The 24,346-nt window shown below is 42.1% G+C and overlaps 1 protein-coding gene across 3 annotated transcripts in view; it reads left to right on the forward strand.

Annotated features, from left to right (window-relative positions):
* Nucleotides 1-23,913, forward strand: part of Cow (Proteoglycan Cow) — a 644,780-nt gene extending 620,867 nt beyond the window's left edge. Inside the window, exons 6-12 of one of the 3 annotated variants that reach the window (XM_070084478.1) lie at nucleotides 8,608-9,020; nucleotides 9,409-9,484; nucleotides 13,605-13,706; nucleotides 17,256-17,409; nucleotides 19,243-19,337; nucleotides 19,782-19,919; nucleotides 23,408-23,913. In XM_070084478.1, the coding sequence (XP_069940579.1) occupies nucleotides 8,608-9,020; nucleotides 9,409-9,484; nucleotides 13,605-13,706; nucleotides 17,256-17,409; nucleotides 19,243-19,337; nucleotides 19,782-19,919; nucleotides 23,408-23,520 (1,091 nt within the window). In that variant the 3' untranslated portion in view covers nucleotides 23,521-23,913. The remainder of the gene's footprint in view (nucleotides 1-8,607; nucleotides 9,021-9,408; nucleotides 9,485-13,604; nucleotides 13,707-17,255; nucleotides 17,410-19,242; nucleotides 19,338-19,781; nucleotides 19,920-23,407) is intronic. The other 2 variants (XM_070084479.1, XM_070084480.1) reach the window with 2 other exon arrangements.
* The last annotated feature ends 433 nt before the right edge of the window (nucleotides 23,914-24,346 follow it).

Consider the following 24,346-nt stretch of genomic DNA (forward strand, 5'->3'; position numbering starts at 1 on the left):
GAGAAAGTGCAAAGGTTTGCGACAAGGTTAGTTTCAGAGCTAAGGGGAATGTCCTATGAAGAAAGGTTAAAGGGAAATCAGCCTGACGACACTGGAGGACAGGAGGGTCAGGGGAGACATGATAGCGACATACGAAATACTGCGTGGAATAGACAAGGTGGACAGAGACAGGATGTTCCAGAGAGGGGACACAGAAACAAGGGGTCACATTTGGAAGATGAAGACTCAGATGAGTTAAAGGGATGTTAGGAAGTATTTCTTCAGTCATAGAGTTGTCAAGAAGTGGAACAGTCTGGGGAGTGATGTAGTAGAGGCAGGAACCAAACACAGCTTTAAGACGAGGTATGATAAAGCTCATGGAGCAGGTAGAGAAAGGACCTAGTAGAGTTCAGTGAAGAGGCGGGGCCTGCAACCACAATATGGTGAGTACAATTAGGTGAGTACACACAGAGTGGTGGAGTACCTGGAAAGGAATGAGTTTATAAACGATATCCAGCACGGTTTCAAAAAAGGAAAATCCTGTGCCATAAACCTACTGGAATTTTACAAGGTGACAGAAATAAGACGAGAGAGAGAGAGAGAGAGAGGTGGGTAGATTGCATTTTCTTGGACTGTAAGAAGGGTTTCGACACAGTTCCACACAAGAGATTAGTGCAAAAGCTAGAGGATCAGGCAGAAATAACAGAAAAGGAAACCATACCACGGACGGGGATAGAACTCGCGATCAGAGAGTCTCAAAACTCCAGACCGTCACGTTAGCCACTGCAATGGATCAGAAAATACCTGACAGGAAGAAAACAGCGAGTGCTGGTACGAGACGAGGTGTTAGAGTGGGCACCAGTGACGAAGGGGGTTCCACCGGGGTCAGTCCTAGGTTAGGTGCTGTTTCTGGTATACGTGAATGACATGACAAAAGGGATAGATTTAGAGGTGTCCCAGTTTGCAGACGATATGAAGGTAATGCGAAGAATTAAATCGGATGAGCATCAGGTAGGACTACAAAGGGATCTGGACAGGCTACAAGCCGGATCCAACAACTAGCTTCTGGAGTTTAACCCCACCAAGTGCAAAGTCATGAAGATCGGGGAAGGTTGAAGAAGAAGACCGCAAACAGAGTACAGAATAAGGAGCCAAGGACTGCAAACCTCATTCAAGGAAAAGGATCTTGAGGTGAGTATAATACCGAGCACATCTCTTGAGGCGCACATCAACCAAATAACTGCTGCAGCATATTGGCTCCTGGCAAACCGGAGAACATCGTTTCGACACCTTAATAAGGAATCGTTCAAGACTCTGTACACCGTGTACGCCAGGTCCATATTAGAGTATGCAGCACCAGTATGGAATCCACACCTGGTCAAGCACGTCAAGAAATTAGAGAAAGTGCAAAGGTTTGCAACAAGACTAGTCCCAGAGCTAAGGGGTATGTCCGACGAGGAGAGGTTAGGGCAATCGACCTGACGACACCGGAGGACAGGTGGGATAGGGAGGGACATGATAACGACATTTAAAATACTGAAAGGAATTGACAAGGTGGGTAGGGACAAGATGTTTCAGAGATGGGACACAACAACAAGGAGTAATACCTGGAAGTTGAAGATTCAGATGAGTCACAGGGATGTTAGGAAATGCAACAGTTGGGAGAGTGATGCAGTAGAAGCAGGATCCATACATAGGCTTAGGAAGAGATACGATAAAGCTCATGGAACAGGGAAAGAGTGGACCTAGTAGCGACCAGCGAAGAGGAGGCGTCAGGAGCTGTGACTCGACTCCTGTAACCACAAACATAAATGCGTACAAATAGGTGAGCACACACACTGCAGGGTCCTCACTGTATACACACTGGCTGGTAGAGTGCCGGCATACCTTGCTAAGCTCCACCTTAACACGAGTAATACCTTTAAAATACATGCCTCTATTTCACGGTTTACGATCGCAAGGCTCCTTAAACGTTGTATTTATACATTAGGGTCCTCCTGTTTTATCGGTAAAGCTGGTATGTGCTCAGAAATTTACCTTAAACTTCCCTGCAAGATATTCTTTAAGTAGACAATGACTTAAAATACTGATTTCCTCAGGGCACCTTGAAATATTGTTCCTCTGCATTTAAATATAGAGAACCAGAAAAATCTGCAGTCGTATCTTTCCTCGAATAATATTCAATACCGAACACAGCTCATTGTATTTGAAACAAACAATTTATACGCTATTTAATTTTTCGTCTCGTTGAATTCGATGCATAAAAATACACCATGGTGAACGCGCAGAAAATATTAGTATCGTGATACACCGTACACTGAAGGGCTGGACTGAGACCGGCTCAGGCAAGTAGACTGGCACTCTTATACTGGAGTCACCTGAGGTGCAGTAAATGAAGACACTGTCACTGATAGACGGGATTCCCCAGTGGAAGTATTGTAGGTTATGTCCAAGAGTTAGCGGATAGGTTGTGGAGATGACCTCTATACATCTTGTCAGACATAGGAACATTATGGAATCTTGGCACAGAAGACATCTCCAAACCTACTTGCTACTTCTGGCCCAAATCTTGGACCTGACCTACAGTACTTCCACTGGGGAATCCCACCTACTAGAGACAATGCCTACTGCAATAACAGTGTCTACTGTAGCTCATCTGATTCCAGTGTATGAGTACCAGTCGTCCTGCCTGTACTTCAAATTCTTCAAGACTCCCGTGCTCATCACCTGCTCCTAGGATGAGGGACTGACTACTATCTCACCTTCTGCTATCTTTTGCACATATTTCTACGGTTTCCAGTTTATGTCAGTGTATTGTATTGATAAAGCCACTGGATGGCGAAATGTCTACAACATAAAGATATCCCAGTATTCCCAGAGTACACACACTGTATATACCTGACCAGTATTCCCAGAGTACACACACTGTATATACCTGCCCAGTATTCCCAGAGTACACTCACTGTATATACCTGCCCAGTATTCCCAGAGTACACACACTGTATATACCTGCCCAGTATTCCCACAGTACACACACTGTATATATCTGCCCAGTATTCCCAGAGTACACACACTGTATATACCTGCCCAGTATTCCCAGAGTACACACACTGTATATATCTGCCCAGTATTCCCAGAGTACACACACTGTATATACCTGCCCAGTATTCCCAGAGTACACACACTGTATATACCTGCCCAGTATTCTCAGAGTACACTGTATATACCTGCCCATTATTCCCAGAGTACACACACTGTATATACCTACCCAGTATTCTCAGAGTACACACACTGTATACCTGCCCAGTATACTCAGAGTACACACACTGTATATACCTGCCCAGTATTCCTACAGTACACACACTGTATATACCTACCCAGTATTCCCAGAGTACACACACTGTATATACCTGACCAGTATTCCCAGAGTACACACACTGTACATACCTGACCAGTATTTCCAGAGTACACACACTGTATATACCTGCCCAGTATTCCAAGAGTACACACACTGTATATACCTGCCCAGTATTCCCAGAGTACACACACTATATATACCTACCCAGTATTCCCAGAGTACACACACTGTATATACCTACCCAGTATTCCCAGAGTACACACACTCTATATACCTGACCAGTATTCCCAGAGTACACGCACTGTATATACCTGCCCAGTATTCCCAGAGTACACACACTATATATACCTGCCCAGTATTCCCAGAGTACACTGTATATACCTGCCCAGTATTGTTAGAGTACACTGTATATACATGACCAGTATTCCCAGAGTACACACACTGTGTATACCTACCCAGTGTTCTCAGAGTACACACACTGTATATACCTGACCAGTATTCCCAGTGTACACACACTGTATATACCTGACCAGTATTCTCAGAGTACACACACTGTATATACCTGACCAGTATTCCCAGAGTACACACACTGTATATACCTGACCAGTATTCCCAGAGTACACACACTGTATATACCTGACCAGTATTCCCACAGTACACACACTGTATATACCTGCCCAGTATTCCCAGAGTACACACACTGTATATACCTGACCAGTATTTCCAGAGTACACACACTGTATATACCTGACCAGTATTCCCAGAGTACACACACTGTATATACCTGACCAGTATTCCCAGAGTACACACACTGTATATACCTGACCAGTATTCCCAGAGTACACACACTGTATATACCTGACCAGTATTCCCAGAGTACACACACTGTATATTCCTGACCAGTATTCCCAGAGTACACACACTGTATATACCTGACCAGTATTCCCAGAGTACACACACTGTATATACCTGACCTGTGATGAACGTCACAAATGGAAAGAACTTTGCCAACAACAACAGTTTCCAGTATTGTAGTCAAGAAGTTATTTCATTTATTTTTTGTATTACATTATAGGTAGTTAATCAGCCGTGTGAATTATTATTTGCATTGCATTATGGGTAGCTAATTAGTTATTTATTGCCAGCGTCACGTAGGTAGCACACTAACTAACCTGAGTTATTAACACTGCATTACAAAGCGAGCGAGAAACCCGCATGGGTGCATTTTGAGAGAGGGAGTACGTGAGTATATACACTTATGTACTTTTTCCTCAGGTAGATCTGACTGTGACTTGATAAAGTCCACTGTGTGGCCGCAACGTACTCAGTAAAGATTCACATTTGTGTCCGTTTTCCCATCTTGTTCGTATTTTATGCCATTGCTCAACCATGATGGTGAGAGAGGTACATAAATACTGAGAGTTGTTCAGGAAAATGAACATGTATGGCAGCTCTCTGTGTGCTTTCTTTAAAGGCTTCGTTTGGTTGGGCAGGAACTTCTGTCCTCAGCGAAAGTCACCGGACAGACTCGGGTATATAACGAACAGCTAAGATGTAAGGTTGGGACCCCAGCATGAAAGTGACTTCAGTGCTCAGTGTTCGGTGCTCGGTGCTCGGTGCTCGGTGCTCGGTGCTCGGTGCTCGGTGCTCGGTGCTCGGTGCTCGGTGCTCAGTGCTTGGTGCTCAGTGCTCGGTGCTCAGTGCTCGGTGCTCAGTGCTCGGTGCTCGGTGCTCAGTGCTCGGTGCTCAGTGCTCGGTGCTCAGTGTTCGGTGCTCGGTGCTCGGTGCTCGGTGCTCAGTGCTCGGTGCTCAGTGCTCGGTGCTCGGTGCTCGGTGCTCAGTGTTCGGTGCTCGGTGCTCGGTGCTCAGTGTTCGGTGCTCAGTGCTCGGTGCTCGGTGCTCGGTGCTTTGTGCTCAGTGCTCGGTGCTCAGTGCTCGGTGCTCAGTGCTCGGTACCCGGTGCTCGGTGCTCAGTGCTCGGTGCTCAGTGCTCGGTGCTCAGTGCTCGGTGCTCAGTGCTCGGTGCTCGGTGCTTTGTGCTCAGTGCTCGGTGCTCAGTGCTCGGTGCTCAGTGCTCGGTGCTCAGTGCTCGGTACTCAGTGCTCGGTGCTCGGTGCTTTGTGCTCAGTGCTCGGTTCTCAGTGCTCGGTGCTCAGTGCTCGGTGCTGGGTGCTTTGAGCTCAGTGCTCGGTGCTCAGTGCTCGATGCTCAGTGCTCGATGCTCAGTGCTCGATCCTCAGTGCTCGGTGCTCGGTGCTCAGTGCTCGGTGCTCAGTGCTCGGTGCTCAGTGCTTGGTGTTCGGTGCTTTGTGCTCAGTGCTCGGTGCTCAGTGCTCGGTGCTCAGTGCTCGATGCTCAGTGCTCGGTGCTCGGTGCTCAGTGCTCGGTGCTCAGTGCTCGGTGCTCAGTGTTCGGTGCTCGGTGTTTTGTGCTCAGTGTTCGGTGCTCAGTGCTCAGTGCTCAGTGCTCGATGCTCAGTGCTCGATGCTCAGTGCTCGATGCTCAGTGCTCGATGCTCAGTGCTCGGTGCTTTGTGCTCAGTGCTCAGTGCTCGGTGCTCAGTGCTCGATGCTCAGTGCTCGGTGCTCGGTGCTCAGTGCTCGGTGCTCAGTGCTCGGTGCTCAGTGTTCGGTGCTCGGTGCTTTGTGCTCAGTGCTCGATGCTCAGTGCTCGGTGCTCGGTGCTCGGTGCTCAGTGCTCGATGCTCAGTGCTCGGTGCTCGGTGCTTGGTGCTCAGTGCTCGGTGCTCAGTGCTCGGTGCTCAGTAGTATCCTTCATAAGAGTCTCCTGTATAACTGTGTTGTTCAACATCGTTGATGTTATAATTGGCGCAATTGATGTCAAGGGACTACCGGCAAATTATGTTTGATAAAGACATGCCAGTAACAAATGGAACCTTTATTTATGACAATTCACCTGCATATCAGGCTTTTCCAAGTCTGATAACTTGCACCTCGTGGTAGCACATTATACAGGCAAGAGAGACCAACATAGTCAGATGTAAATACAAGAATTTATCGAATACTGAGGGGTACAGCAGTCGGCCTGCTAGTACACCTTGATGATGCTGTTATGCCGGAACCTTGATGTTACATCTTTAGAGCCTTGGATCATGAGTTCTTTTTCAGCATCAGGAGAGTTTATTTATGAACAGGTTCCCAGTAGAGACAGCAGTGGAGATCAGAGTAACTTATCGTAGATTCCTGGTGGAGATCAGAGTAACTTATCGTAGATTCCTGGTGTATATCAGAGTGAATTTCAAGAGGTGCGTTCTTTCAGAAGATTTTCTAGTTTAACTCATTAGAATGTCAGTGTCATGAGTCAGTGTCATTGTCATGAGTCAGTGGCAGTGTCATGAACCAGTGTCAGTGGCACGAGATTAAACTTTAATACTACTTGAGGTAATTCTTACAATGCCAAAGCTCATTACAAACAGCCCATTATGAGAGTGGCTGCAGGAGGCGAGGCAGGAATTATGGACCTGCTGAACTCTCCAAGAGGAAGAGACAAGAGCATTAACGTGGATTACGTGGTGGTGACACAAGAGCACCCAAGCTGTATACAAACCTGTGTGTGTGTGTGTGTGTGTATGTATGTGTGTGTGTGTGTGTGTGTGTGTGTGTGTGTGTGTGTGTGTGTGTGTGTGTGTGTGTGTGTGTGTGTATGTGTGTGTGTGTGTGTGTGGCATGTATACGTGATTGTCAGTGAGGTTAGACGTCCAATATGGCCGACATGAGTCAGCAGCCCATGACGTCTCATGCAAAAACCTGTATATTATTATATTTAAGGCTAAGCGCTAAACCCATAGGAATGGGGGGTCATGCAATGTTTGTGGGAATGGGAAGAAATCAGGTTCGATCCATGAGAGGGGAAGACAGATGCAGTTCTTTGCATCAAGAACCCATCGTGAAGGAAGAAAGAAAGGACTCCAGTTGTCTTGACGTCCACAAGAGAGACTTCTCAAAAACATCCATTATCTTTTCACTTCGCTACTGTCATCATCAGGATGGGTTCCATAAGAACCTTGTTACTTCTCTTTCCTTCCACACTGGTCTTTCATCTGCCAATATTTCGCCATAGCTCTGCGCATTTTTTAAACTTCTAGCAATGTATTCAGAAAAAAAAATCTATTATCCATTCTGCCAAACCGGTTTTCCACTCTTCTGCAAATAAAGTTTTAGCTTTCCTTCTGACAGGTCCAGCTTGTTAAATTATTCATCGTCTTCATTAATCAACTGAGGTGTTCCGCAGAGCACTCACTTGTCTCCTCTCTTACCATTGTTTACAAATGATCTTCACAGTACAGTCAGTGCTATCCACAAATACCTGGAGTATTGCATCAAGTTAATGTTAACGCGTCTTGGATCACTTACATCTCTGTTATTTAATCTGTATTAAATCATGATTTTTGGCTTCAAAACTAAAACAAACACTTGCCGATTATTTATTGTGTTTACCCCGAAAGTTCAAATATAAAACTCCAAAAGTCTATCAATATCCTGAACCTGACAGTCGCTCGTGATTTGTCCGGGTAGCTTCACATTCCTAATATTGCCCAGGATGTCTGAGTAACGTTTGGAATTCTCTTCAGGTTCAGAAAATATTTTACTTTTTCCCAACTTCTTCAGCTCTACAAAGTCTTACTTGTTCTTGTCTAGAGTACTGTTCTCACATCTGGGAAGCTGCCCGTCTACCCATGTTTAGAGTACTGTTCTCATATCTGGGGAAGCTCAGATATAACCAGGATTATTGACTAGTTAACCTACTTATGTCATCATTTCAAATAACGTCACATCTCTCTGGAGTGGATAGCATCTGACCGTAAGTTCCACCTGTCTTTGAGCCATCACCAACAGCCTAACAGGACGAAAAAAAGAAAAGACCGCGATAGCATATGAAATATGAAACCGTCATTTTCTGCGGTGAATCATCCACACAGATTAGGATCGTCGTAATATACATCACTCTTGTTTCAGCTATTACTAACAGGGCCCTTGCTTAAAGCAACTAGCAATTTGTATACCTCGTTATTGTAGGTGTTATGAAATTGTGGCACCTCAGTCTGTTGTTGCTTCCCTCTCCAGTGTACTTGCTGAGAATATATGCACTAAAATAGTATCTCTCAGTGTCTCAACTCCTGACCCTGTCTTTTACCCATTTAGGACTAGTTTCCCTAAGTTGCCTGGCTCGGGGGTCCTGATGTGCCTGCTCTTAAACCAATATTTAATACTTAAGAGCGCATGCACTAAATAACAACTCGCGGATTTCAGACACCAACTCGCACACAGCCAAGAAGGAACGACAGCGAGAGAGACATGACGCCTACCTCAGCAAGCTGCGAGCTACCAAGAATGAGCCTGTGGCTGAGGCGCTCACTTCTGATACCGCCTCTTCCTCCTCCTCTTCCACAGCCTCCGTCTCCTCCTCCAGCAGGCCAGAAGACAGGGACAACACAACGCGCGGACGGCTGCGAGAGGCACAGCAACAGACGCACAACAGAGACAACGGCAACAGGAGGGACAAACACAACAGGGAGGGTGATAAATTCACTAACAGAGTTCGTAGTCGTCTCACAAGAGTCAAGAACAATTACAAAAAGAATAATGACCACGAAAAGAGCAGCTACAAGAAATACAATGACAAATACGAAAAAGAAAACTACAGACAGATGGACAAATACAATGTGAGTTACAGTTACTGTATTCTGTTCATACTCTCCTTGTATTATATTTAGGAAATCGATGCATATATCATACACCTGATGTATTACATGTATACCTGATGCATTATACTTGTATACTTGATGTATACGTTGTCCATACATGTATATATATATATATAAATATATATATATATATATATATATATATATATATATATATATATATATATATATATATATATATATATATATATCTTACAACACCTGGTGTATTTCATATTATACACTAGATGTATTCTATTTTTATACAACCCAGTGAATGTAATACAGGTTCTTGGTTGTATTCAACACCAGCAGTGCAGCGCGCGTGTAACAACAGTTTGCTCACATACTCTTCTTCATGCTACAGGTACAGAGGCGACAGTGGTCTCGGCGCACCAACGAAGCGACACACAAACCTACAAACACAGTGTGGGGACCAAATGGTGAGTCTGTGTGTGTGTGTGTGTGTGTGTGTGTGTGTGTGTGTGTGTGTGTGTGTGTGTGTGTGTGTGTGTGTGTGTGTGTGTGTGTGTGTGTGTGTGTGTGTGTGTGTGTGTGTGTAAGATTAGTGTAGTAAGACGCTCTATACAACACTGAGATTAGTGTATCCACCAGCTCTATACACCACTGAGATTAGTATATCCACCAGCTCTATACAACACTGAGATTAGTATATCCACCAGCTCTATACACCACTGAGATTAGTATATCCACCAGCTCTATACACCACTGAGATTAGTATATTCACCAGCTCTATACAACACTGAGATTAGTGTATCCACCAGCTCTATACACCACTGAGATTAGTATATTCACCAGCTCTATACAACACTGAGATTAGTGTATCCACCAGCTCTATACAACACTGAGATTAGTATATCCACCAGCTCTATACACCACTGAGATTAGTATATCCACCAGCTCTATACAACACTGAGATTAGTATATCCACCAGCTCTATACACCACTGAGATTAGTATATTCACCAGCTCTATACAACACTGAGATTAGTATATCCACCAGCTCTATACACCACTGAGATTAGTGTATCCACCAGCTCTATACAACACTGAGATTAGTATATCCACCAGCTCTATACAACACTGAGATTAGTATATCCACCAGCTCTATACACCACTGAGATTAGTATATTCACCAGCTCTATACAACACTGAGATTAGTGTATCCACCAGCTCTATACACCACTGAGATTAGTATATTCACCAGCTCTATACAACACTGAGATTAGTGTATCCACCAGCTCTATACAACACTGAGATTAGTGTATCCACCAGCTCTATACAACACTGAGATTAGTGTATCCACCAGCTCTATACACCACTGAGATTAGTATATTCACCAGCTCTATACAACACTGAGATTAGTGTATCCACCAGCTCTATACAACACTGAGATTAGTGTATCCACCAGCTCTATACAACACTGAGATTAGTATATCCACCAGCTCTATACAACACTGAGATTAGTGTATCCACCAGCTCTATACACCACTGAGATTAGTATATTCACCAGCTCTATACAACACTGAGATTAGTGTATCCACCAGCTCTATACAACACTGAGATTAGTATATCCACCAGCTCTATACAACACTGAGATTAGTATATCTACCAGCTCTATACAACACTGAAATTAGTATATCCACCAGCTCTATACAACACTGAGATTAGTGTATCCACCAGCTCTATACAAAACTGAGATTAGTATATCCACCAGCTCTATACAACACTGAAATTAGTGTATCCACCAGCTCTATACAACACTGAAATTAGTATATCCACCAGCTCTATACAACACTGAGATTAGTATATCCACCAGCTCTATACAACACTGGAATTAGAGTATCCACCAGCTCTGTACAACACTGGAATTAGAGTATCCACCAGCTCTGTACAACACTGAGATTATTGTATCCACTACATGCAACACTGAGACAAGTGTATCTACTACCTCTGCGTAGATTATCTACTTGCATTTGTATTAAATCATTTAAATTAACAATACAGTTATCTTTTGAATTGATGAATACAATAGAGAGAATACTGAAGAATTTCATAACTGCAGCGCTGAAGCAACTGCCAAGGTCTTCTAAAATGATGCTGTCTACTTTAGAAGATGCCTAAAAACTTAATCATAGAGCCCGAGTGCTCTAGTAACAGTTGTGTTTGTCTAGAGTAAGCAAGTTTGTAGAGAAAAAGAGGTCAGTATTTAGACTAGTGGCTCCAGCGAGTTTGGTGATGGTAGCGAGTTTGGTGATGGTAGCGAGTTTGGTGATGGTAGCGAGTTTAGTGATGGTAGCGAGTTTGGTGATGGTAGCGAGTTTGGTGATGGTAGCGAGTTTGGTGATGGTAGCGAGTTTGGTGATGGTAGCGAGTTTGGTGATGGTAGCGAGTTTGGTGATGGTAGCGAGTTTGGTGATGGTAGCGAGTTTGGTGATGGTAGCGAGTTTGGTGATGGTAGCGAGTTTGGTGATGGTAGCGAGTTTTTGGTGATGGTGAACGAGTTTGGTGATGGTAGCGAGTTGATGGTGAGTTTGGTGATGGTAGCGAGTTTAGTGGTAGCGAGTTTGGTGATGGTAGCGAGTTTAGTGATGGTAGCGAGTTTGGTGATGGTAGCGAGTTTGGTGATGGTAGCGAGTTTGGTGATGGTAACGAGTTTGGTGATGGTAGCGAGTTTGGTGATGGTAACGAGTTTGGTGATGGTAGCGAGTTTGGTGATGGTAGCGAGTTTGGTGATGGTAGCGAGTTTGGTAATGGTAGCGAGTTTGGTGATGGTAACGAGTTTGGTGATGGTAGCGAGTTTGGTGATGGTAACGAGTTTGGTGATGGTAGCGAGTTTGGTGATGGTAGCGAGTTTGGTAATGGTAGCGAGTTTGGTGATGGTAACGAGTTTGGTGATGGTAACGAGTTTGGTGATGGTAACGAGTTTGGTGATGGTAACGAGTTCTGTAAATTGTTAAAACTTTTTCTTTCAGGTTACATTCGGTTAGGTTAGGTTAAGTAAAGTTAGGTTAGGTTAGGTTAAGTAAACTTAGGTTAGGTTAGGTTAAGTAAAGTTAGGATAGGTTAGCTTAAGTAAAGTTAGGATAGGTTAGGTTAAGTAAAGTTAGGTTAGGTTAGGTTAAGTAAAGTTAGGTTAGGTTAGGTTAAGTAAAGTTAGGATAGGTTAGGTTAAGTAAAGTTAGGTTAGGTTAGGTTAGGTTAGGTTAAGTAAAGTTAGGATAGGTTAGGTTAAGTAAAGTTAGGTTAGGTTAGGTTAAGTAAAGTTAGGATAGGTTAGGTTAAGTAAAGTTAGGTTAGGTTAGGTTAGGTTAGGTTAAGTAAAGTTAGGATAGGTTAGGTTAAGTAAAGTTAGGTTAGGTTAGGTTAAGTAAAGTTAGGTTAGGTTAGGTTAGGTTAAGTTAGGTTAGGTTAAGTAAAGGTAGGTTAGGTTAGGTTAGGTTAGGTTAAGTAAAGTTAGGTTAGGTTAGGTTAGGTTAGGTTAAGTTAGGTTAGGTTAAGTAAAGGTAGGTTAGGTTAGGTTAAGTAAAGTTAGGTTAGGTTAGGTTAAGTAAAATTAGGTTAGGTTAGGTTAAGTAAAGATAGGTTAGGTTAGGTTAAGTAAAGTTAGGTTAGGTTAGGTTAAGTAAAGTTAGGTTAGGTTAGGTTAGGTTAGGTTAGGTTAGGTTAGGTTAGGTTAGGTTAGGTTAAGTTAGGTTAGGTTAAGTAAAGTTAGGTTAGGTTAGGTTAAGTAAAGTTAGGTTAGGTTAGGTTAAGTAAAGTTAGGTTAGGTTAGGTTAAGTAAAGTTAGGTTAGGTTAGGTTAAGTAAAGTTAGGTTAGGTTAGGTTAAATAAAGTTAGGCTAGGTTAGGTTAAGTAAAGTTAGGCTAGGTTAGGTTAAATAAAGTTATGTTAGGTTAGGTTAAGTAAAGTTAGGTTAGGCTACGTTATACTGGAGTGGGATACAACTCAACCAGTCCGTCAATATATCGTAAACAACACGTGTTAAAGTCTACGGGAGAAGCACGCCATGTTTCACTTACTCTCTCGCATCTAAACATACTACAAAATAATAATAATAATAATAATAATAATAATAATTTAGAATAAACACATTTGATAACAGTTTTTTTCCAACATAAAAACTATTTATATTGTAATATAGTTAATATTGTGCATTTAAGCTATAAATGACCAGTCAATTTGGTGGAATCTCTGCACTAAACACTGACCCAAAAAAAAATTAAGTCTCATGTATATACGATTCCCATCCATTTCTCTATATCCCGAGTAGTTTATTAAAACAAATTATTATTATTATTATTATTATTATTATTATTATTATTATTATTATTATTATTATTATTATTATTATTATTAGATTAAATGGCGTGTTAACGATAACTATGAAAACAAAAACACAGGCTGAAGAAATTTCTTTTTGTGACAACTTATCGCTCTGTGTAGAGCTTCATCAAGTCCTTAATAAAGCTCTACACACGCGTAAGTTTGAGCTTGGAGCATGAGCTGGGTGGAAGGTAGTAATAATGTGTGTCGTCCACAGAGTGCACTCAGGACGCACTAGAGGCCATGGGTAACCGCATGCTCGACTGGTTCTCCGTCATCATGGCCGACGCTCGCAGCCGATCCAAGGCTGTCACTAAAGGTAAGAAGGCAACATCAGCCTGGAAGTTTCTGTGTGAATATGTCACTTGTGATTTGGAGCGATTTTCACTATTCACTTTATTTAGGTTAGGTATTTTTTTACGTCACATAACTTACCACAACGGTAATAAATGAAATATAAGGTGAAGGTGATGAAAAGGGAAACCGAGGTAGAAGACTCATAAGTCAGAAAATTACTGTTTAAGTCTCATTAGTCACCGAGCTGACTGTGACAGCAAAAGTGATATACTATCTCTTGACGTTCTCTCAGCCAAGAACAATACAAATTCACAATATATGTGGCTGGAAGGAATCATAAATATCCTATACTTAGAAGACAAAACTTATGATGACATGTAGGTTCATCCCTTACCATTGTCAAGTTACAACTGAGCGAGATAAAGCAGAGATGTCCAGAAGACAGGAGGGGAGAGAGGGAGAAGGAAGTAGTGGTGGTGGAGGTGGTGGTGGTGGTGATGGTGGTGGTGGTGGTGGTAGTAGTAGTAGTAGTAGTAGTAGTAGTAGTGGTAGTAGTAATCGTAGTACTAATGGTAGTAGTGGTGGTAGTAGTAGTGGCAGTAATATCAGTAGTGGTAGTAGTAGTAGTAGTAGCAGTAGTGGTAACGGTAATAGTGGTAGTAGTAATAGTAGTAGTGGTAGTAGTAATAGAAGTAGTGGTGGTGGTAGTAGTGGTAGTAGTAATAGTAGTAGTGGTGTCGGTAGCAGTGGTAGTAATAGTAGTAGTAGCAGCAGTGGTAGCAGTAGTAGTGGTAGTAGTAGTAGTAGCAGTAATAGTAACGGTAGTAGTGGCAGTAGTAGCAATAGTAACAGTAGTAACAGTAGTAGTAGTAGTGATACCACCAACACCACCACCACTCCTTCCTCTCCGCCAGTCTTCCGACCTCTCCGCTACCTCACTTGGTTATAACCTCACAATGGTCCAGTAAGTTTCCTCACCAAAGTGCGGGTCATTTGCGAGTTCGTCAACCACATTGTCTCTTCCTCCCTTCGAGACTGCACACTGTTGTTGAGGCCTCAGACTACGACAGATTATTCTGGCTCACGCATCGTACCTCTGTTTAGCTTATTTTAACTTGATGAGTTGTAGATTTTTTGGCAGAAGTGACACGCCCCTGCCCCTGGTGTCACTTTATATTGACACAGCTACCTGTTTGCTGCCTCCACCCCACACACTAAATCTCGCCTTCCCTCTTTCTCCCTTCTCTTATTTGTTCCACTCTCCCTGCGCACCCTAGCGTACAGTAAACGGTGATGTCACTTTCTCACTACTCTCTCTCTCTCTCTCTCTCTCTCTCTCTCTCTCTCTCTCTCTCTCTCTCTCTCTCTCTCTCTCTCTCTCTCTCTCTCTCTCTCTCTCTCTCTCTTCCCTATTACCCCACCACTATCTTTTCCATATCCTCCCCTTTCTCTCCTCTCTTCCATGTTTTCTCTTACTTCAGAATTCCAAAATATTTACTTTCACCTTCATCTATCTCTCTCTCTCTCTCTCTCTCTCTCTCTCTCTCTCTCTCTCTCTCTCTCTCTCTCTCTCTCTCTCTCTCTCTCTCTCTCTCTCTCTCTCTCTCTCTCTCTCTCTCTCTCTCTCTCCTCGAGTCTCTCTTCCTTCCCCTCCAGCTCCTCTCCTGCACTTGTTCTCCAGCTACCGGTCACCTGACACCACCACACACCTGTCACCTCTCATATCATCTTCAGTCACATTCAGGCTTCACCAGTGTTAATTTAATAACAGATTTCATCGTTAAGGCTTTTCTTGTGGCTCCCTTGTCTGCCACATCAATCATCCTTATGTGTCCCTTGTCTGCCACATCAACCATCTTTATGGTTCCCTTGTCTGCTACATAAATCATCTTCGTGTGTCCTGTATCAGCCACATCAATCATCTTCGTGTGTCCTGTGTCTGCCACATCAATCATCTTGGTGTGTCCTGTGTCTGCCACATCAATCATCTTGGTGTATCCTGTGTCTTCCACATCAGACATCTTGGTGTGTCCTGTGTCTGCCACACCAGTCATCTTGGTGTGTCCTGTGTCTGCCACATCAGTCATCTTGGTGTGTCCTGTGTCTGCCACACCAGTCATCTTGGTGTGTCCTGTGTGTGCCACATCAGTCATCTTTGTGTGTCCTGTGTCTGCCACATCAGTCATCCTTGTAGGTGTCCCTAATCCTCCTCATCAGTCACTCAACACAATCCTCCACCAAATATAATAAATGCTCATAAGAAACAATAGTTTTTATTAAAATACCGTAACTCAAGCTTTGTAACGCCCGAATTACATGAGGGTTACAACGTCTCTGTCGAAGGTCAGAGCACCGAGAGCGAAAAGTTAATGAATTAAACACACACGCACACACACACACACACACACACACACACACACACACACACACACACACACACACACACACACACACACACACATACACACACATGAAGATCGGGGAAGGGCAAAGAAGACAGCAGACGGAGTATAGGCTAGGTGGCCAAAGACTGCAAACCTCGCTCAAGGAGAAAGATCTTGAGGTGAGTATAACATCGAGCATGTCTCCAGAAGCACACATCAGCCAGATAACTGCTGCAGCATATGGGCGCCTGGCAAACCTGAGAATAGCGTTTCGATACCTTAGTATGGAATCGTTCAAGACGCTGTACACCGTGGAGTATGCAGCACCTGTTTGGAACCCACACCTGGTCAAGCACGTCAAGAAATTAGAGAAAGTGCAAAGGTTTGCAACAAGGTTAGTTCCAGAGCTAAGGTGAATGTCCTATGAAGAAAGGTTAAGGGAAATCGGCCTGACGACACTGGAGGACAGGAGGGTTAGGGGAGACATGATAACAACATGCAAAATAATGCGTTTAATAGACAAGGTGGACAGAGCAGGATGTTCCAGAGAAGGGACACAGAAACAAGGGGTCACAATTGTAAGTTGAAGACCCAGATGAGTCAAAGGGATGTTAGGAAGTATTTCTTCAGTCATAGAGTAGTCAGGAAGTGGAATAGCCTAGCAAGTGAGGTAGTGGAGGCAGGAACCATACATAGCTTTAAGATGAGGTATGATAAAGCTCATGGAGCAGGGAGAGAGAGGACCGAGTAGCACTTAGTGAAGAGGCGGGGCCAGGAGCTGAGTCTTGACCCCTGCAACCACAATTAGGTGAGTACAATTAGATGAGTACACACACATACAAACACACACACACACACACACACACACACACACACACACACACACACACACACACACACACACACACACACACACACACACACACAAACACACACACACAAACACTAAAATTAATATCCTCGGAGATATCTTTCACACAAACCAACACTAACAATAATAACAAACACTGACAGAACTTAGATATTAAAAATAGGCTTGAAAAATATTATTTAAAGACAGGTGTTGCAGCCTTCACATAGTGTTAAGCAAGTTACTACACTGTGTGTGTGTGTGTGAGAGAGAGAGAGAGAGAGAGAGAGAGAGAAAGAGAAAGAGGCCATCGTGCTGTAAGCCGACTGTGTTGCAGCTCCATCGTGGTGCAAGCCAGAGGTTTCGTGGATGTTGGGTCACCTGGACAGTGACGGTGATGGTCGCCTCAGTGTGAAGGAACTCTACCAACTGGAACATGATGACCACGAGCGATGTATTAAACCTTTCATTGATCGGTGCGACCTGGACAGGTAAGCAAACACATTCATCTTATTCACACTCAAATAGAACTCATAATTGAGGCAATCAGGAGAAATTGGTGGTCAGAGGAAATTTGTGGAATGTTACTTTCAACTGGAATATGTATAGTGTATATAAATGTCTAGTTTATCTATAAGAATGTATAATTTCATACAAATCATATATTTTTCTGTACGCAATAAGATAACAGCAAACAGGTGATATCACAACATACAAAATAACAACTGTGAAAAAAATAGTGAATTTATAAGCACTTTCGTGATGTTTCACCTTATCGAGGAATCTTGATAATGTTAGAAATCACGAAATCTCTTGAGAATTCACTGTTTTTTCACAGTGGTTATTTTGTATATTTTTTTCTGTGTGTTATAATAAACTATTACAGAAGGTTACGTTTAATAATATTAACTACGGTATTAACGGGTCTGACATTCAGGTCGGGATGACTTCCTCAGACACACGTCATACACAAAAAAAAATTTTACCATTAAAATGAGTTAGCCAATGAATGTGACTGACCTGACTACGTCAAGGCATTGGTTAAAGCCGGTGGGAGAACTGGACCTGCCTCGCATAGGCCAGTAGGCCTTCTGCAGTGTTCATTCATTCTTATGTTCTTAGGTTCTTATGACCGCCAGGAGCTTCATAACATCATGGAAGTTCTGATACTCAAAGAGCCTTAATAAATTACTTACAGAAGTGAAATTAAGGATAATAACTTGCATAATATAGAGAATATTTATACTTAAGACACGTTAGTAGTAATGGCTGAATTACCGACAGAATGTTAGGTAAATGGAGACAGATGCAACTAACGCATTTTATTGCAGTAATGGCTTGACTAAGCTTGACTAAGCTTGACTAAGCTCCTGGAGAGCGAAATGTTGCCCCAGTAAAATATCACATTAGTTGCATCTGTATCCATTTATTTAACATTAAGCCATATTTCCTATAAGAACATAAGTTGTTAATAGTCATGCTAAATCTGGTTAAGCTGTTAAGAGTCTTGCTAGATCTGAAATAGCTGTTATATAAAAATCACGGGCGGGAGGCAGAAGTCAGTCACACCGAGAGATAGCAGTCACAGGGCAGAGCGCTGTCTTAAAGCGCCAGGATAACTGGTAGATGACAGGTCATGAGTGCAGACTGACAAACGCACAACAACTCAAGGATGTGAGCAGTAGTTTACGTGGTGTATAACGGTACGATCGTGTTTGTAGGTTTGTCCACTCATGCGTTAGATTGACTGATACCCAAATCTAAGATTACTGTGACACAGCGTATTACAATCAACGTGAACACAGGTGAGGTGGAGACTGGACTCAGTGACTGGTATTGTGTACATTAACACTGATAAAGTTACCATATGTGAAGAGAAGTACGTAATGCGTACACAACAAAGCAAAAGTCGAAATTAGCCATTGTTGTTGTAAAATACTCGATGCTACAACTTTCTTCTTAACCTGGAAGGTCAGAAGTCTCATAGGATGGCCTTGATTCATAGTTTTGATAACGTAAAGCATAATCTAAGAATGAATTGGCTCCATTTGTGTTTTCATCGACGCATTTACATTCTTTATTCTGTAAGAGGATCAATATGTAAAATGGTATCCCACTTGCAGTCTTTAATCTATGTCATAAGGGTCACTTCATGAACTACTGTCATACTTATGACCCGAAATGCATCTAGAAAAAATCAATATATACATTACTGTTCCACTCACAGTCTTTAATCTACATGATAAGACAGTCATTATGTTAACTACTGTCACATTTGCAGTCTTCGTTCTATATAAGATAATCAGTATATGGACCACTTTCAGGGATATCTTCCTATCGGCACGGGAATGGTGCAAGTGTTTCGACAAGTCAGAGCGGCCGTGTGCTGCTCTCCGTAAAGCTAGCAAGGGCTTGCTTGGTAAGTCACTCAACTCACCTCATATGCATTTCTATCTCACTTTTCTGTAGGCTTCCAGATAACTTTATATATATATATATATATATATATATATATATATATATATATATATATATATATATATATATATATATATATATATATATATATATATATATATATATATATATATATATATATATATATATATATATATATATATTAATCCTGACTTAATGATGTGTGCAGGAGGACGTATCCTTCACTTACTATTGATCTTGTCAATGTTTGTGTGTGCAAGGTAGGTACAACCTTGATTTAATATTAATAATGCACTGTTGATGTATGCAATCTGGTGCATCATTGACTAATATTGCCCTTGTTGCTTGCACGTATGCAGGGATCCATCCCTGACTTAATATTAATGATGTGATGATGATGTGATGATGATGTTGACGTGTGCAGGGGGTTACATCCCAGAGTGTGACAGCGAGGGTTACTACCAAGCGACACAGTGCCATGCCGGAGCAGGAGTTTGCTGGTGCGTGGACAGGCACGGCGTCGAACTGCCCAACACACGTACCCGGGGTACCCCTAACTGTGGTACGTGTTTTCCCATGTTGGTATGTTTCCATTACACACACACACACACAAGTTGGTATCTCTCCCTTCAATATACACATGAATATATTAATCACTCATATATTTCTCCTACATAATTTCAACCTTTATATTCATACGTCACATATTTAATTTTATACTTATCATAATTACATTTTCAATAAATCTGAGAGAGTATGACTCCCTTTTAAAGTCCTGCTAGGAAAAGGCGTAAACCTTTCCCAGGAAAAAATATAGCAGAAACCAGCCACACGTTCAGTCATACAAGAAGGACTGGGCATACGCACAGCCTACAGATTGCCTTGCCAGGAATCTTATTGTCATCCAGAGGATGCAACGAGCTGGCGAAGGAAATTATACCAGAAAATATACGGAATCTGGCGCGGATGGATAATCCCAGCACAGAGAAACCTAGCTGAAACACTGGCTCACAGACAATCCAATTGGGACAGCAATATCATTAAACAAAAAGTTGCTGCAGCGATGTTTGAGGTTGCAAACTCTGCAAGTATAGGAGCACATCTTTTAGCTGTGAATGTAAATCACTCCAGCGACTTTCTCCATACAGTGCCCATTTTTAGCGACTGGCTCATGTCTAGAGCAGCAGACATTCAGCCTTTATTCAAACTGAGCACAAGAGCATTTGCAGGAAACTGGTATCTGACCAGTACGGTCTGCAAGGTCTGAACTTTCCAGACTCCTAAAATAGCGAGATAAGATTTTGTTCGGATTTTTAACCAGGTGGGTTAGCCAGCCAGGATAACCCACTAAAGTCAGTGTGTCATCGGGGACTGTCTGCCTTATTTCCACTGAGGTCCATTAATCTTGTCCCTCAAGATGCAACCCACAACAGTCGGCTAACATCCAGGTTCCTACTTACTGCTAGGTGAAAAGGGACAGCAGGTGTAAGGAAATATGCCTGGAATTAAACCACATGCACTCAGTATGTGAGCTAAGTGTGTTGCCAACTGAGTCACAGTTGCTAAACACAACGAGATTAAGAGAAGCCTTGCTACAGCTTTATGTCCAGCCGAGAGAGAATCTCGATCTTTACTACATAACAGGCCTGCCAGCCACCCTAATGGGATCACATTATATTACTGGAAGAATGGTAGGCTACTGGTGTGGTAATATACTTGCACATCTACCCTGGCTGATACATATATTCCTGTTGATCGCAGGAACGATCACAAGCTTAACAAGTAGAGTTACTAAGCCTACCAGTACCACTTTATCACGACAGGATCAGAAACCTTTGGCCCATATAAAAGCATGCCATTAGTGTCCACATCTTATTCGAAGAATTTTTATATTCCTTACAATTCTACATGCATGTAAATGCCTAATCTATTGTACTCATCAATATATAACCATACGTATCACTTCACTCTATCATTTAAAAAAAAGGGTTTTTAAAAATATATAAACTGGGTGGTAGGGCACGAAAGTACTCAAACACCTACAGGGTAAAATCTAGAAATTTCACCCTACAGCAAAACTTCAATTCTTTTATTTGGCGAGCAAGAAATCACTTCATCAGAGGAGGTGCAGCAGGGTGATCCACTCGCTCAGTTTCTCTTCTGCATGGCGATAAGAGAATTCACTTCCAATTTGCGCAGCGAACTCAGTATCTGGTACCTGGATTATGGCACTCTGGCAGGTACAGAAGAGACCCTTCTAGAGGACCTACAACTAGTGAAGTCACAGGGAGAAGCCTGTGACTTCACCCTCACACTTAGATGGATTAACTCATTCTCAATCCCCCCAAGTGTGAAATCATCACAACAAACCAGAAAATAATTACAACTGTGCGAACAGTCCTTCCTGAAGCCTCAAATACCACCATCTTATAGGGAGCACCGTTGGGTCATCAGGCCATCAACATAGTCCTTAAGAGCAAACTCAATGACCTGAAGAGGATGGAGGAGAGAATAATTGATCTGGATGCCCATGAAGCCCTATATCTCTTCACAAGGAGTCTCTAACTCTGCCAAGACTAACTTATTTCTTGAGGTGTGCACCCTCTTTCGACAACCCAACACTCAGTGAATATGACACTCCTGTGATCTGTCTTTAGAAAAGTATTTAATGTCACTGAAGGATCACCGATGGATCAAGCAACCTTTCCAGTGAGACTGGGAGGTATAGGGGTGCGCAAGGCAACGCAGGTAACATTACCTGTATTTCCGTTTTCGTGTATTGCTTCCAATGAACTAGTTAAGGAGATTGTCCTCAAATGCTTGAGAGGTGCTGTAGGAGCACAAAGTTCATCGAAGCAGCCACGCAGTGGGACACCCTTACAGGGTCTTCAAGCAGACCAGTTCCTCGCAGAGAGCACAAACCGATCGTGGAACAATACCTCAGGAAAGGATAAGACTCGTCTCCTAGCGGTGAAGGCAGCACATTCAGGACATTTCCTTTTAGCTGTTCCTAATTACTCCTTAGGCACTCAGTTCTACCTGCAGGCTATTCGGATTGGTGTAGCTGTTCGCCTAGCCGCTCCCATACTCACCGAACATAGGTGTATTTACAGAAGGGCATCAGCTGATTAATTTGGTTTACACGGTCTCGTCTGTCATACGTCAGAAGCGATGTATGCCAGACATGAGGTTTGAGTTCCCTTAATTTAGTTGACTTGGTATTCTACATCCTGAAAAGCATATTTGCACCTGCCATTTCCTTATCAGCCTCTTTATATAGGGATTTCAAATGCAGCCACGAGCTGATACAGCGACGTCAGATAAAACTACGTTGAGTAACCTGTATATAGACTGAAAAAATGTCTTGTGTGAGGAACATACTGAAAAGACAAGACCAAATTAGCGTGCTGGGAATATCTTGAGAAATTAATGTTAAAACTGGAATTTTTAGATTCCACCACTCTCTTCGAATGGCATTGTTTATTTTCTCATGAGCTCATCTCTTGCAATGGCTTCATTGTACTAGTCACTGATGTGATTTCGTAGCCCATCCAGACCAACCACTCTAGTCAGCCACAACGTTAATTGCAAATTCTTTAAGTCATATAGACCATCAATATCACTCAGGAATAAGACATAAATGTATTCCCTATCATATAATTACTGGTATCTTATTTTATGCTTCCTGTATATATAAAGTCATGAGTAAGAAATTGGGAGTAACCTTAAAACAATTATACAGACTATTTTTAAGTGTTCTGGTGATTTCTGGTACTTGCGCAAGTTGCACATGTTGCGTCACTTCCTGTTTGCTACATGACCTCCTCTCTTCTTTACTTTCTAAACTCAACTGAAACAATATTTTTCACCATACAGATATTTGTTATTCTACATTAGTGTTAACTACAACAACCTCATACTCTCGTATTATACAAAAATATCTTGTTTTACACAGTAAATGTTAGTTTTTTTTTCAACTTATTTTGAATAGGTCTGATTTATAAGCATAACAAATGATTGTCAGTAATAACCAGATAACTTTCGTCACAGAAGCGCTAGTGAACAGCGAGGAAGTGAGTAACTACGTTGATGACGATGCGGAGGATGGAGACGACGAGGTGGACATCGTGGAGGGCAGCGCTGACATGCCACTTGACATCTAAGCCAGAGCACTACCTCACTTCCTGGCTGCTTACACCGCCCCAGCTGCCATCGTTGCTTCCTGCCAACATTACACGACACCATCACACCGCCAGCCTCACCACACACACCGCCAAGACCCGTCTCGTGGAGGTCATGATTTTTGTGTTGAAGTGTGACAGAAACACAATGTTGTTAAAAATAAAGTGCAGAGGATCAATTTCTGACACTTGAATCAGTAAGTGGTGATGTACAGGTGTCAATATACCAGCCACACCCTATCGACGGCTGATGGACTGAAGACAGTTTAACATCAGCCACGTCTTATCAGAGTTTGGTGGAGGGTGTAGAGGTGTCAACAGAATACCACGTGTGTGATGGCCCTATAGATCTTAAAATAAAAACACTAATTTAAATACATTACTTATCAGGAAACCATATTACTAAGTTTGATCATATTCTGATGCATTCTTCTTTAGGCTTGGAACAGCTGGGTAACTTACAAGTTTTCATCTCATATTAAAGTTCTGTATATAAATACAAGTTGAATGACAGTGTAAGAATAATGTATATATATATATATATATATATATATATATATATATATATATATATATACATACATATATATATATATATATATATACATATATATATACATATATATATATATATATATACATATATATATATATATATATATATACATATATATATATATACATATATATATATATATATATATATATGTCGTGCCGAATATGTAAAACTGGTCAATTAGCAAGAACTCATTTAAAATTAAGCCCTTTCTGAAATTTTCTCTTATACGTTTAAAGATATATTTTTTTC

The sequence above is a fragment of the Cherax quadricarinatus genome, chromosome 13, assembly GCF_038502225.1.
Source record: "Cherax quadricarinatus isolate ZL_2023a chromosome 13, ASM3850222v1, whole genome shotgun sequence".
NCBI lineage: Eukaryota > Metazoa > Arthropoda > Malacostraca > Decapoda > Parastacidae > Cherax > Cherax quadricarinatus.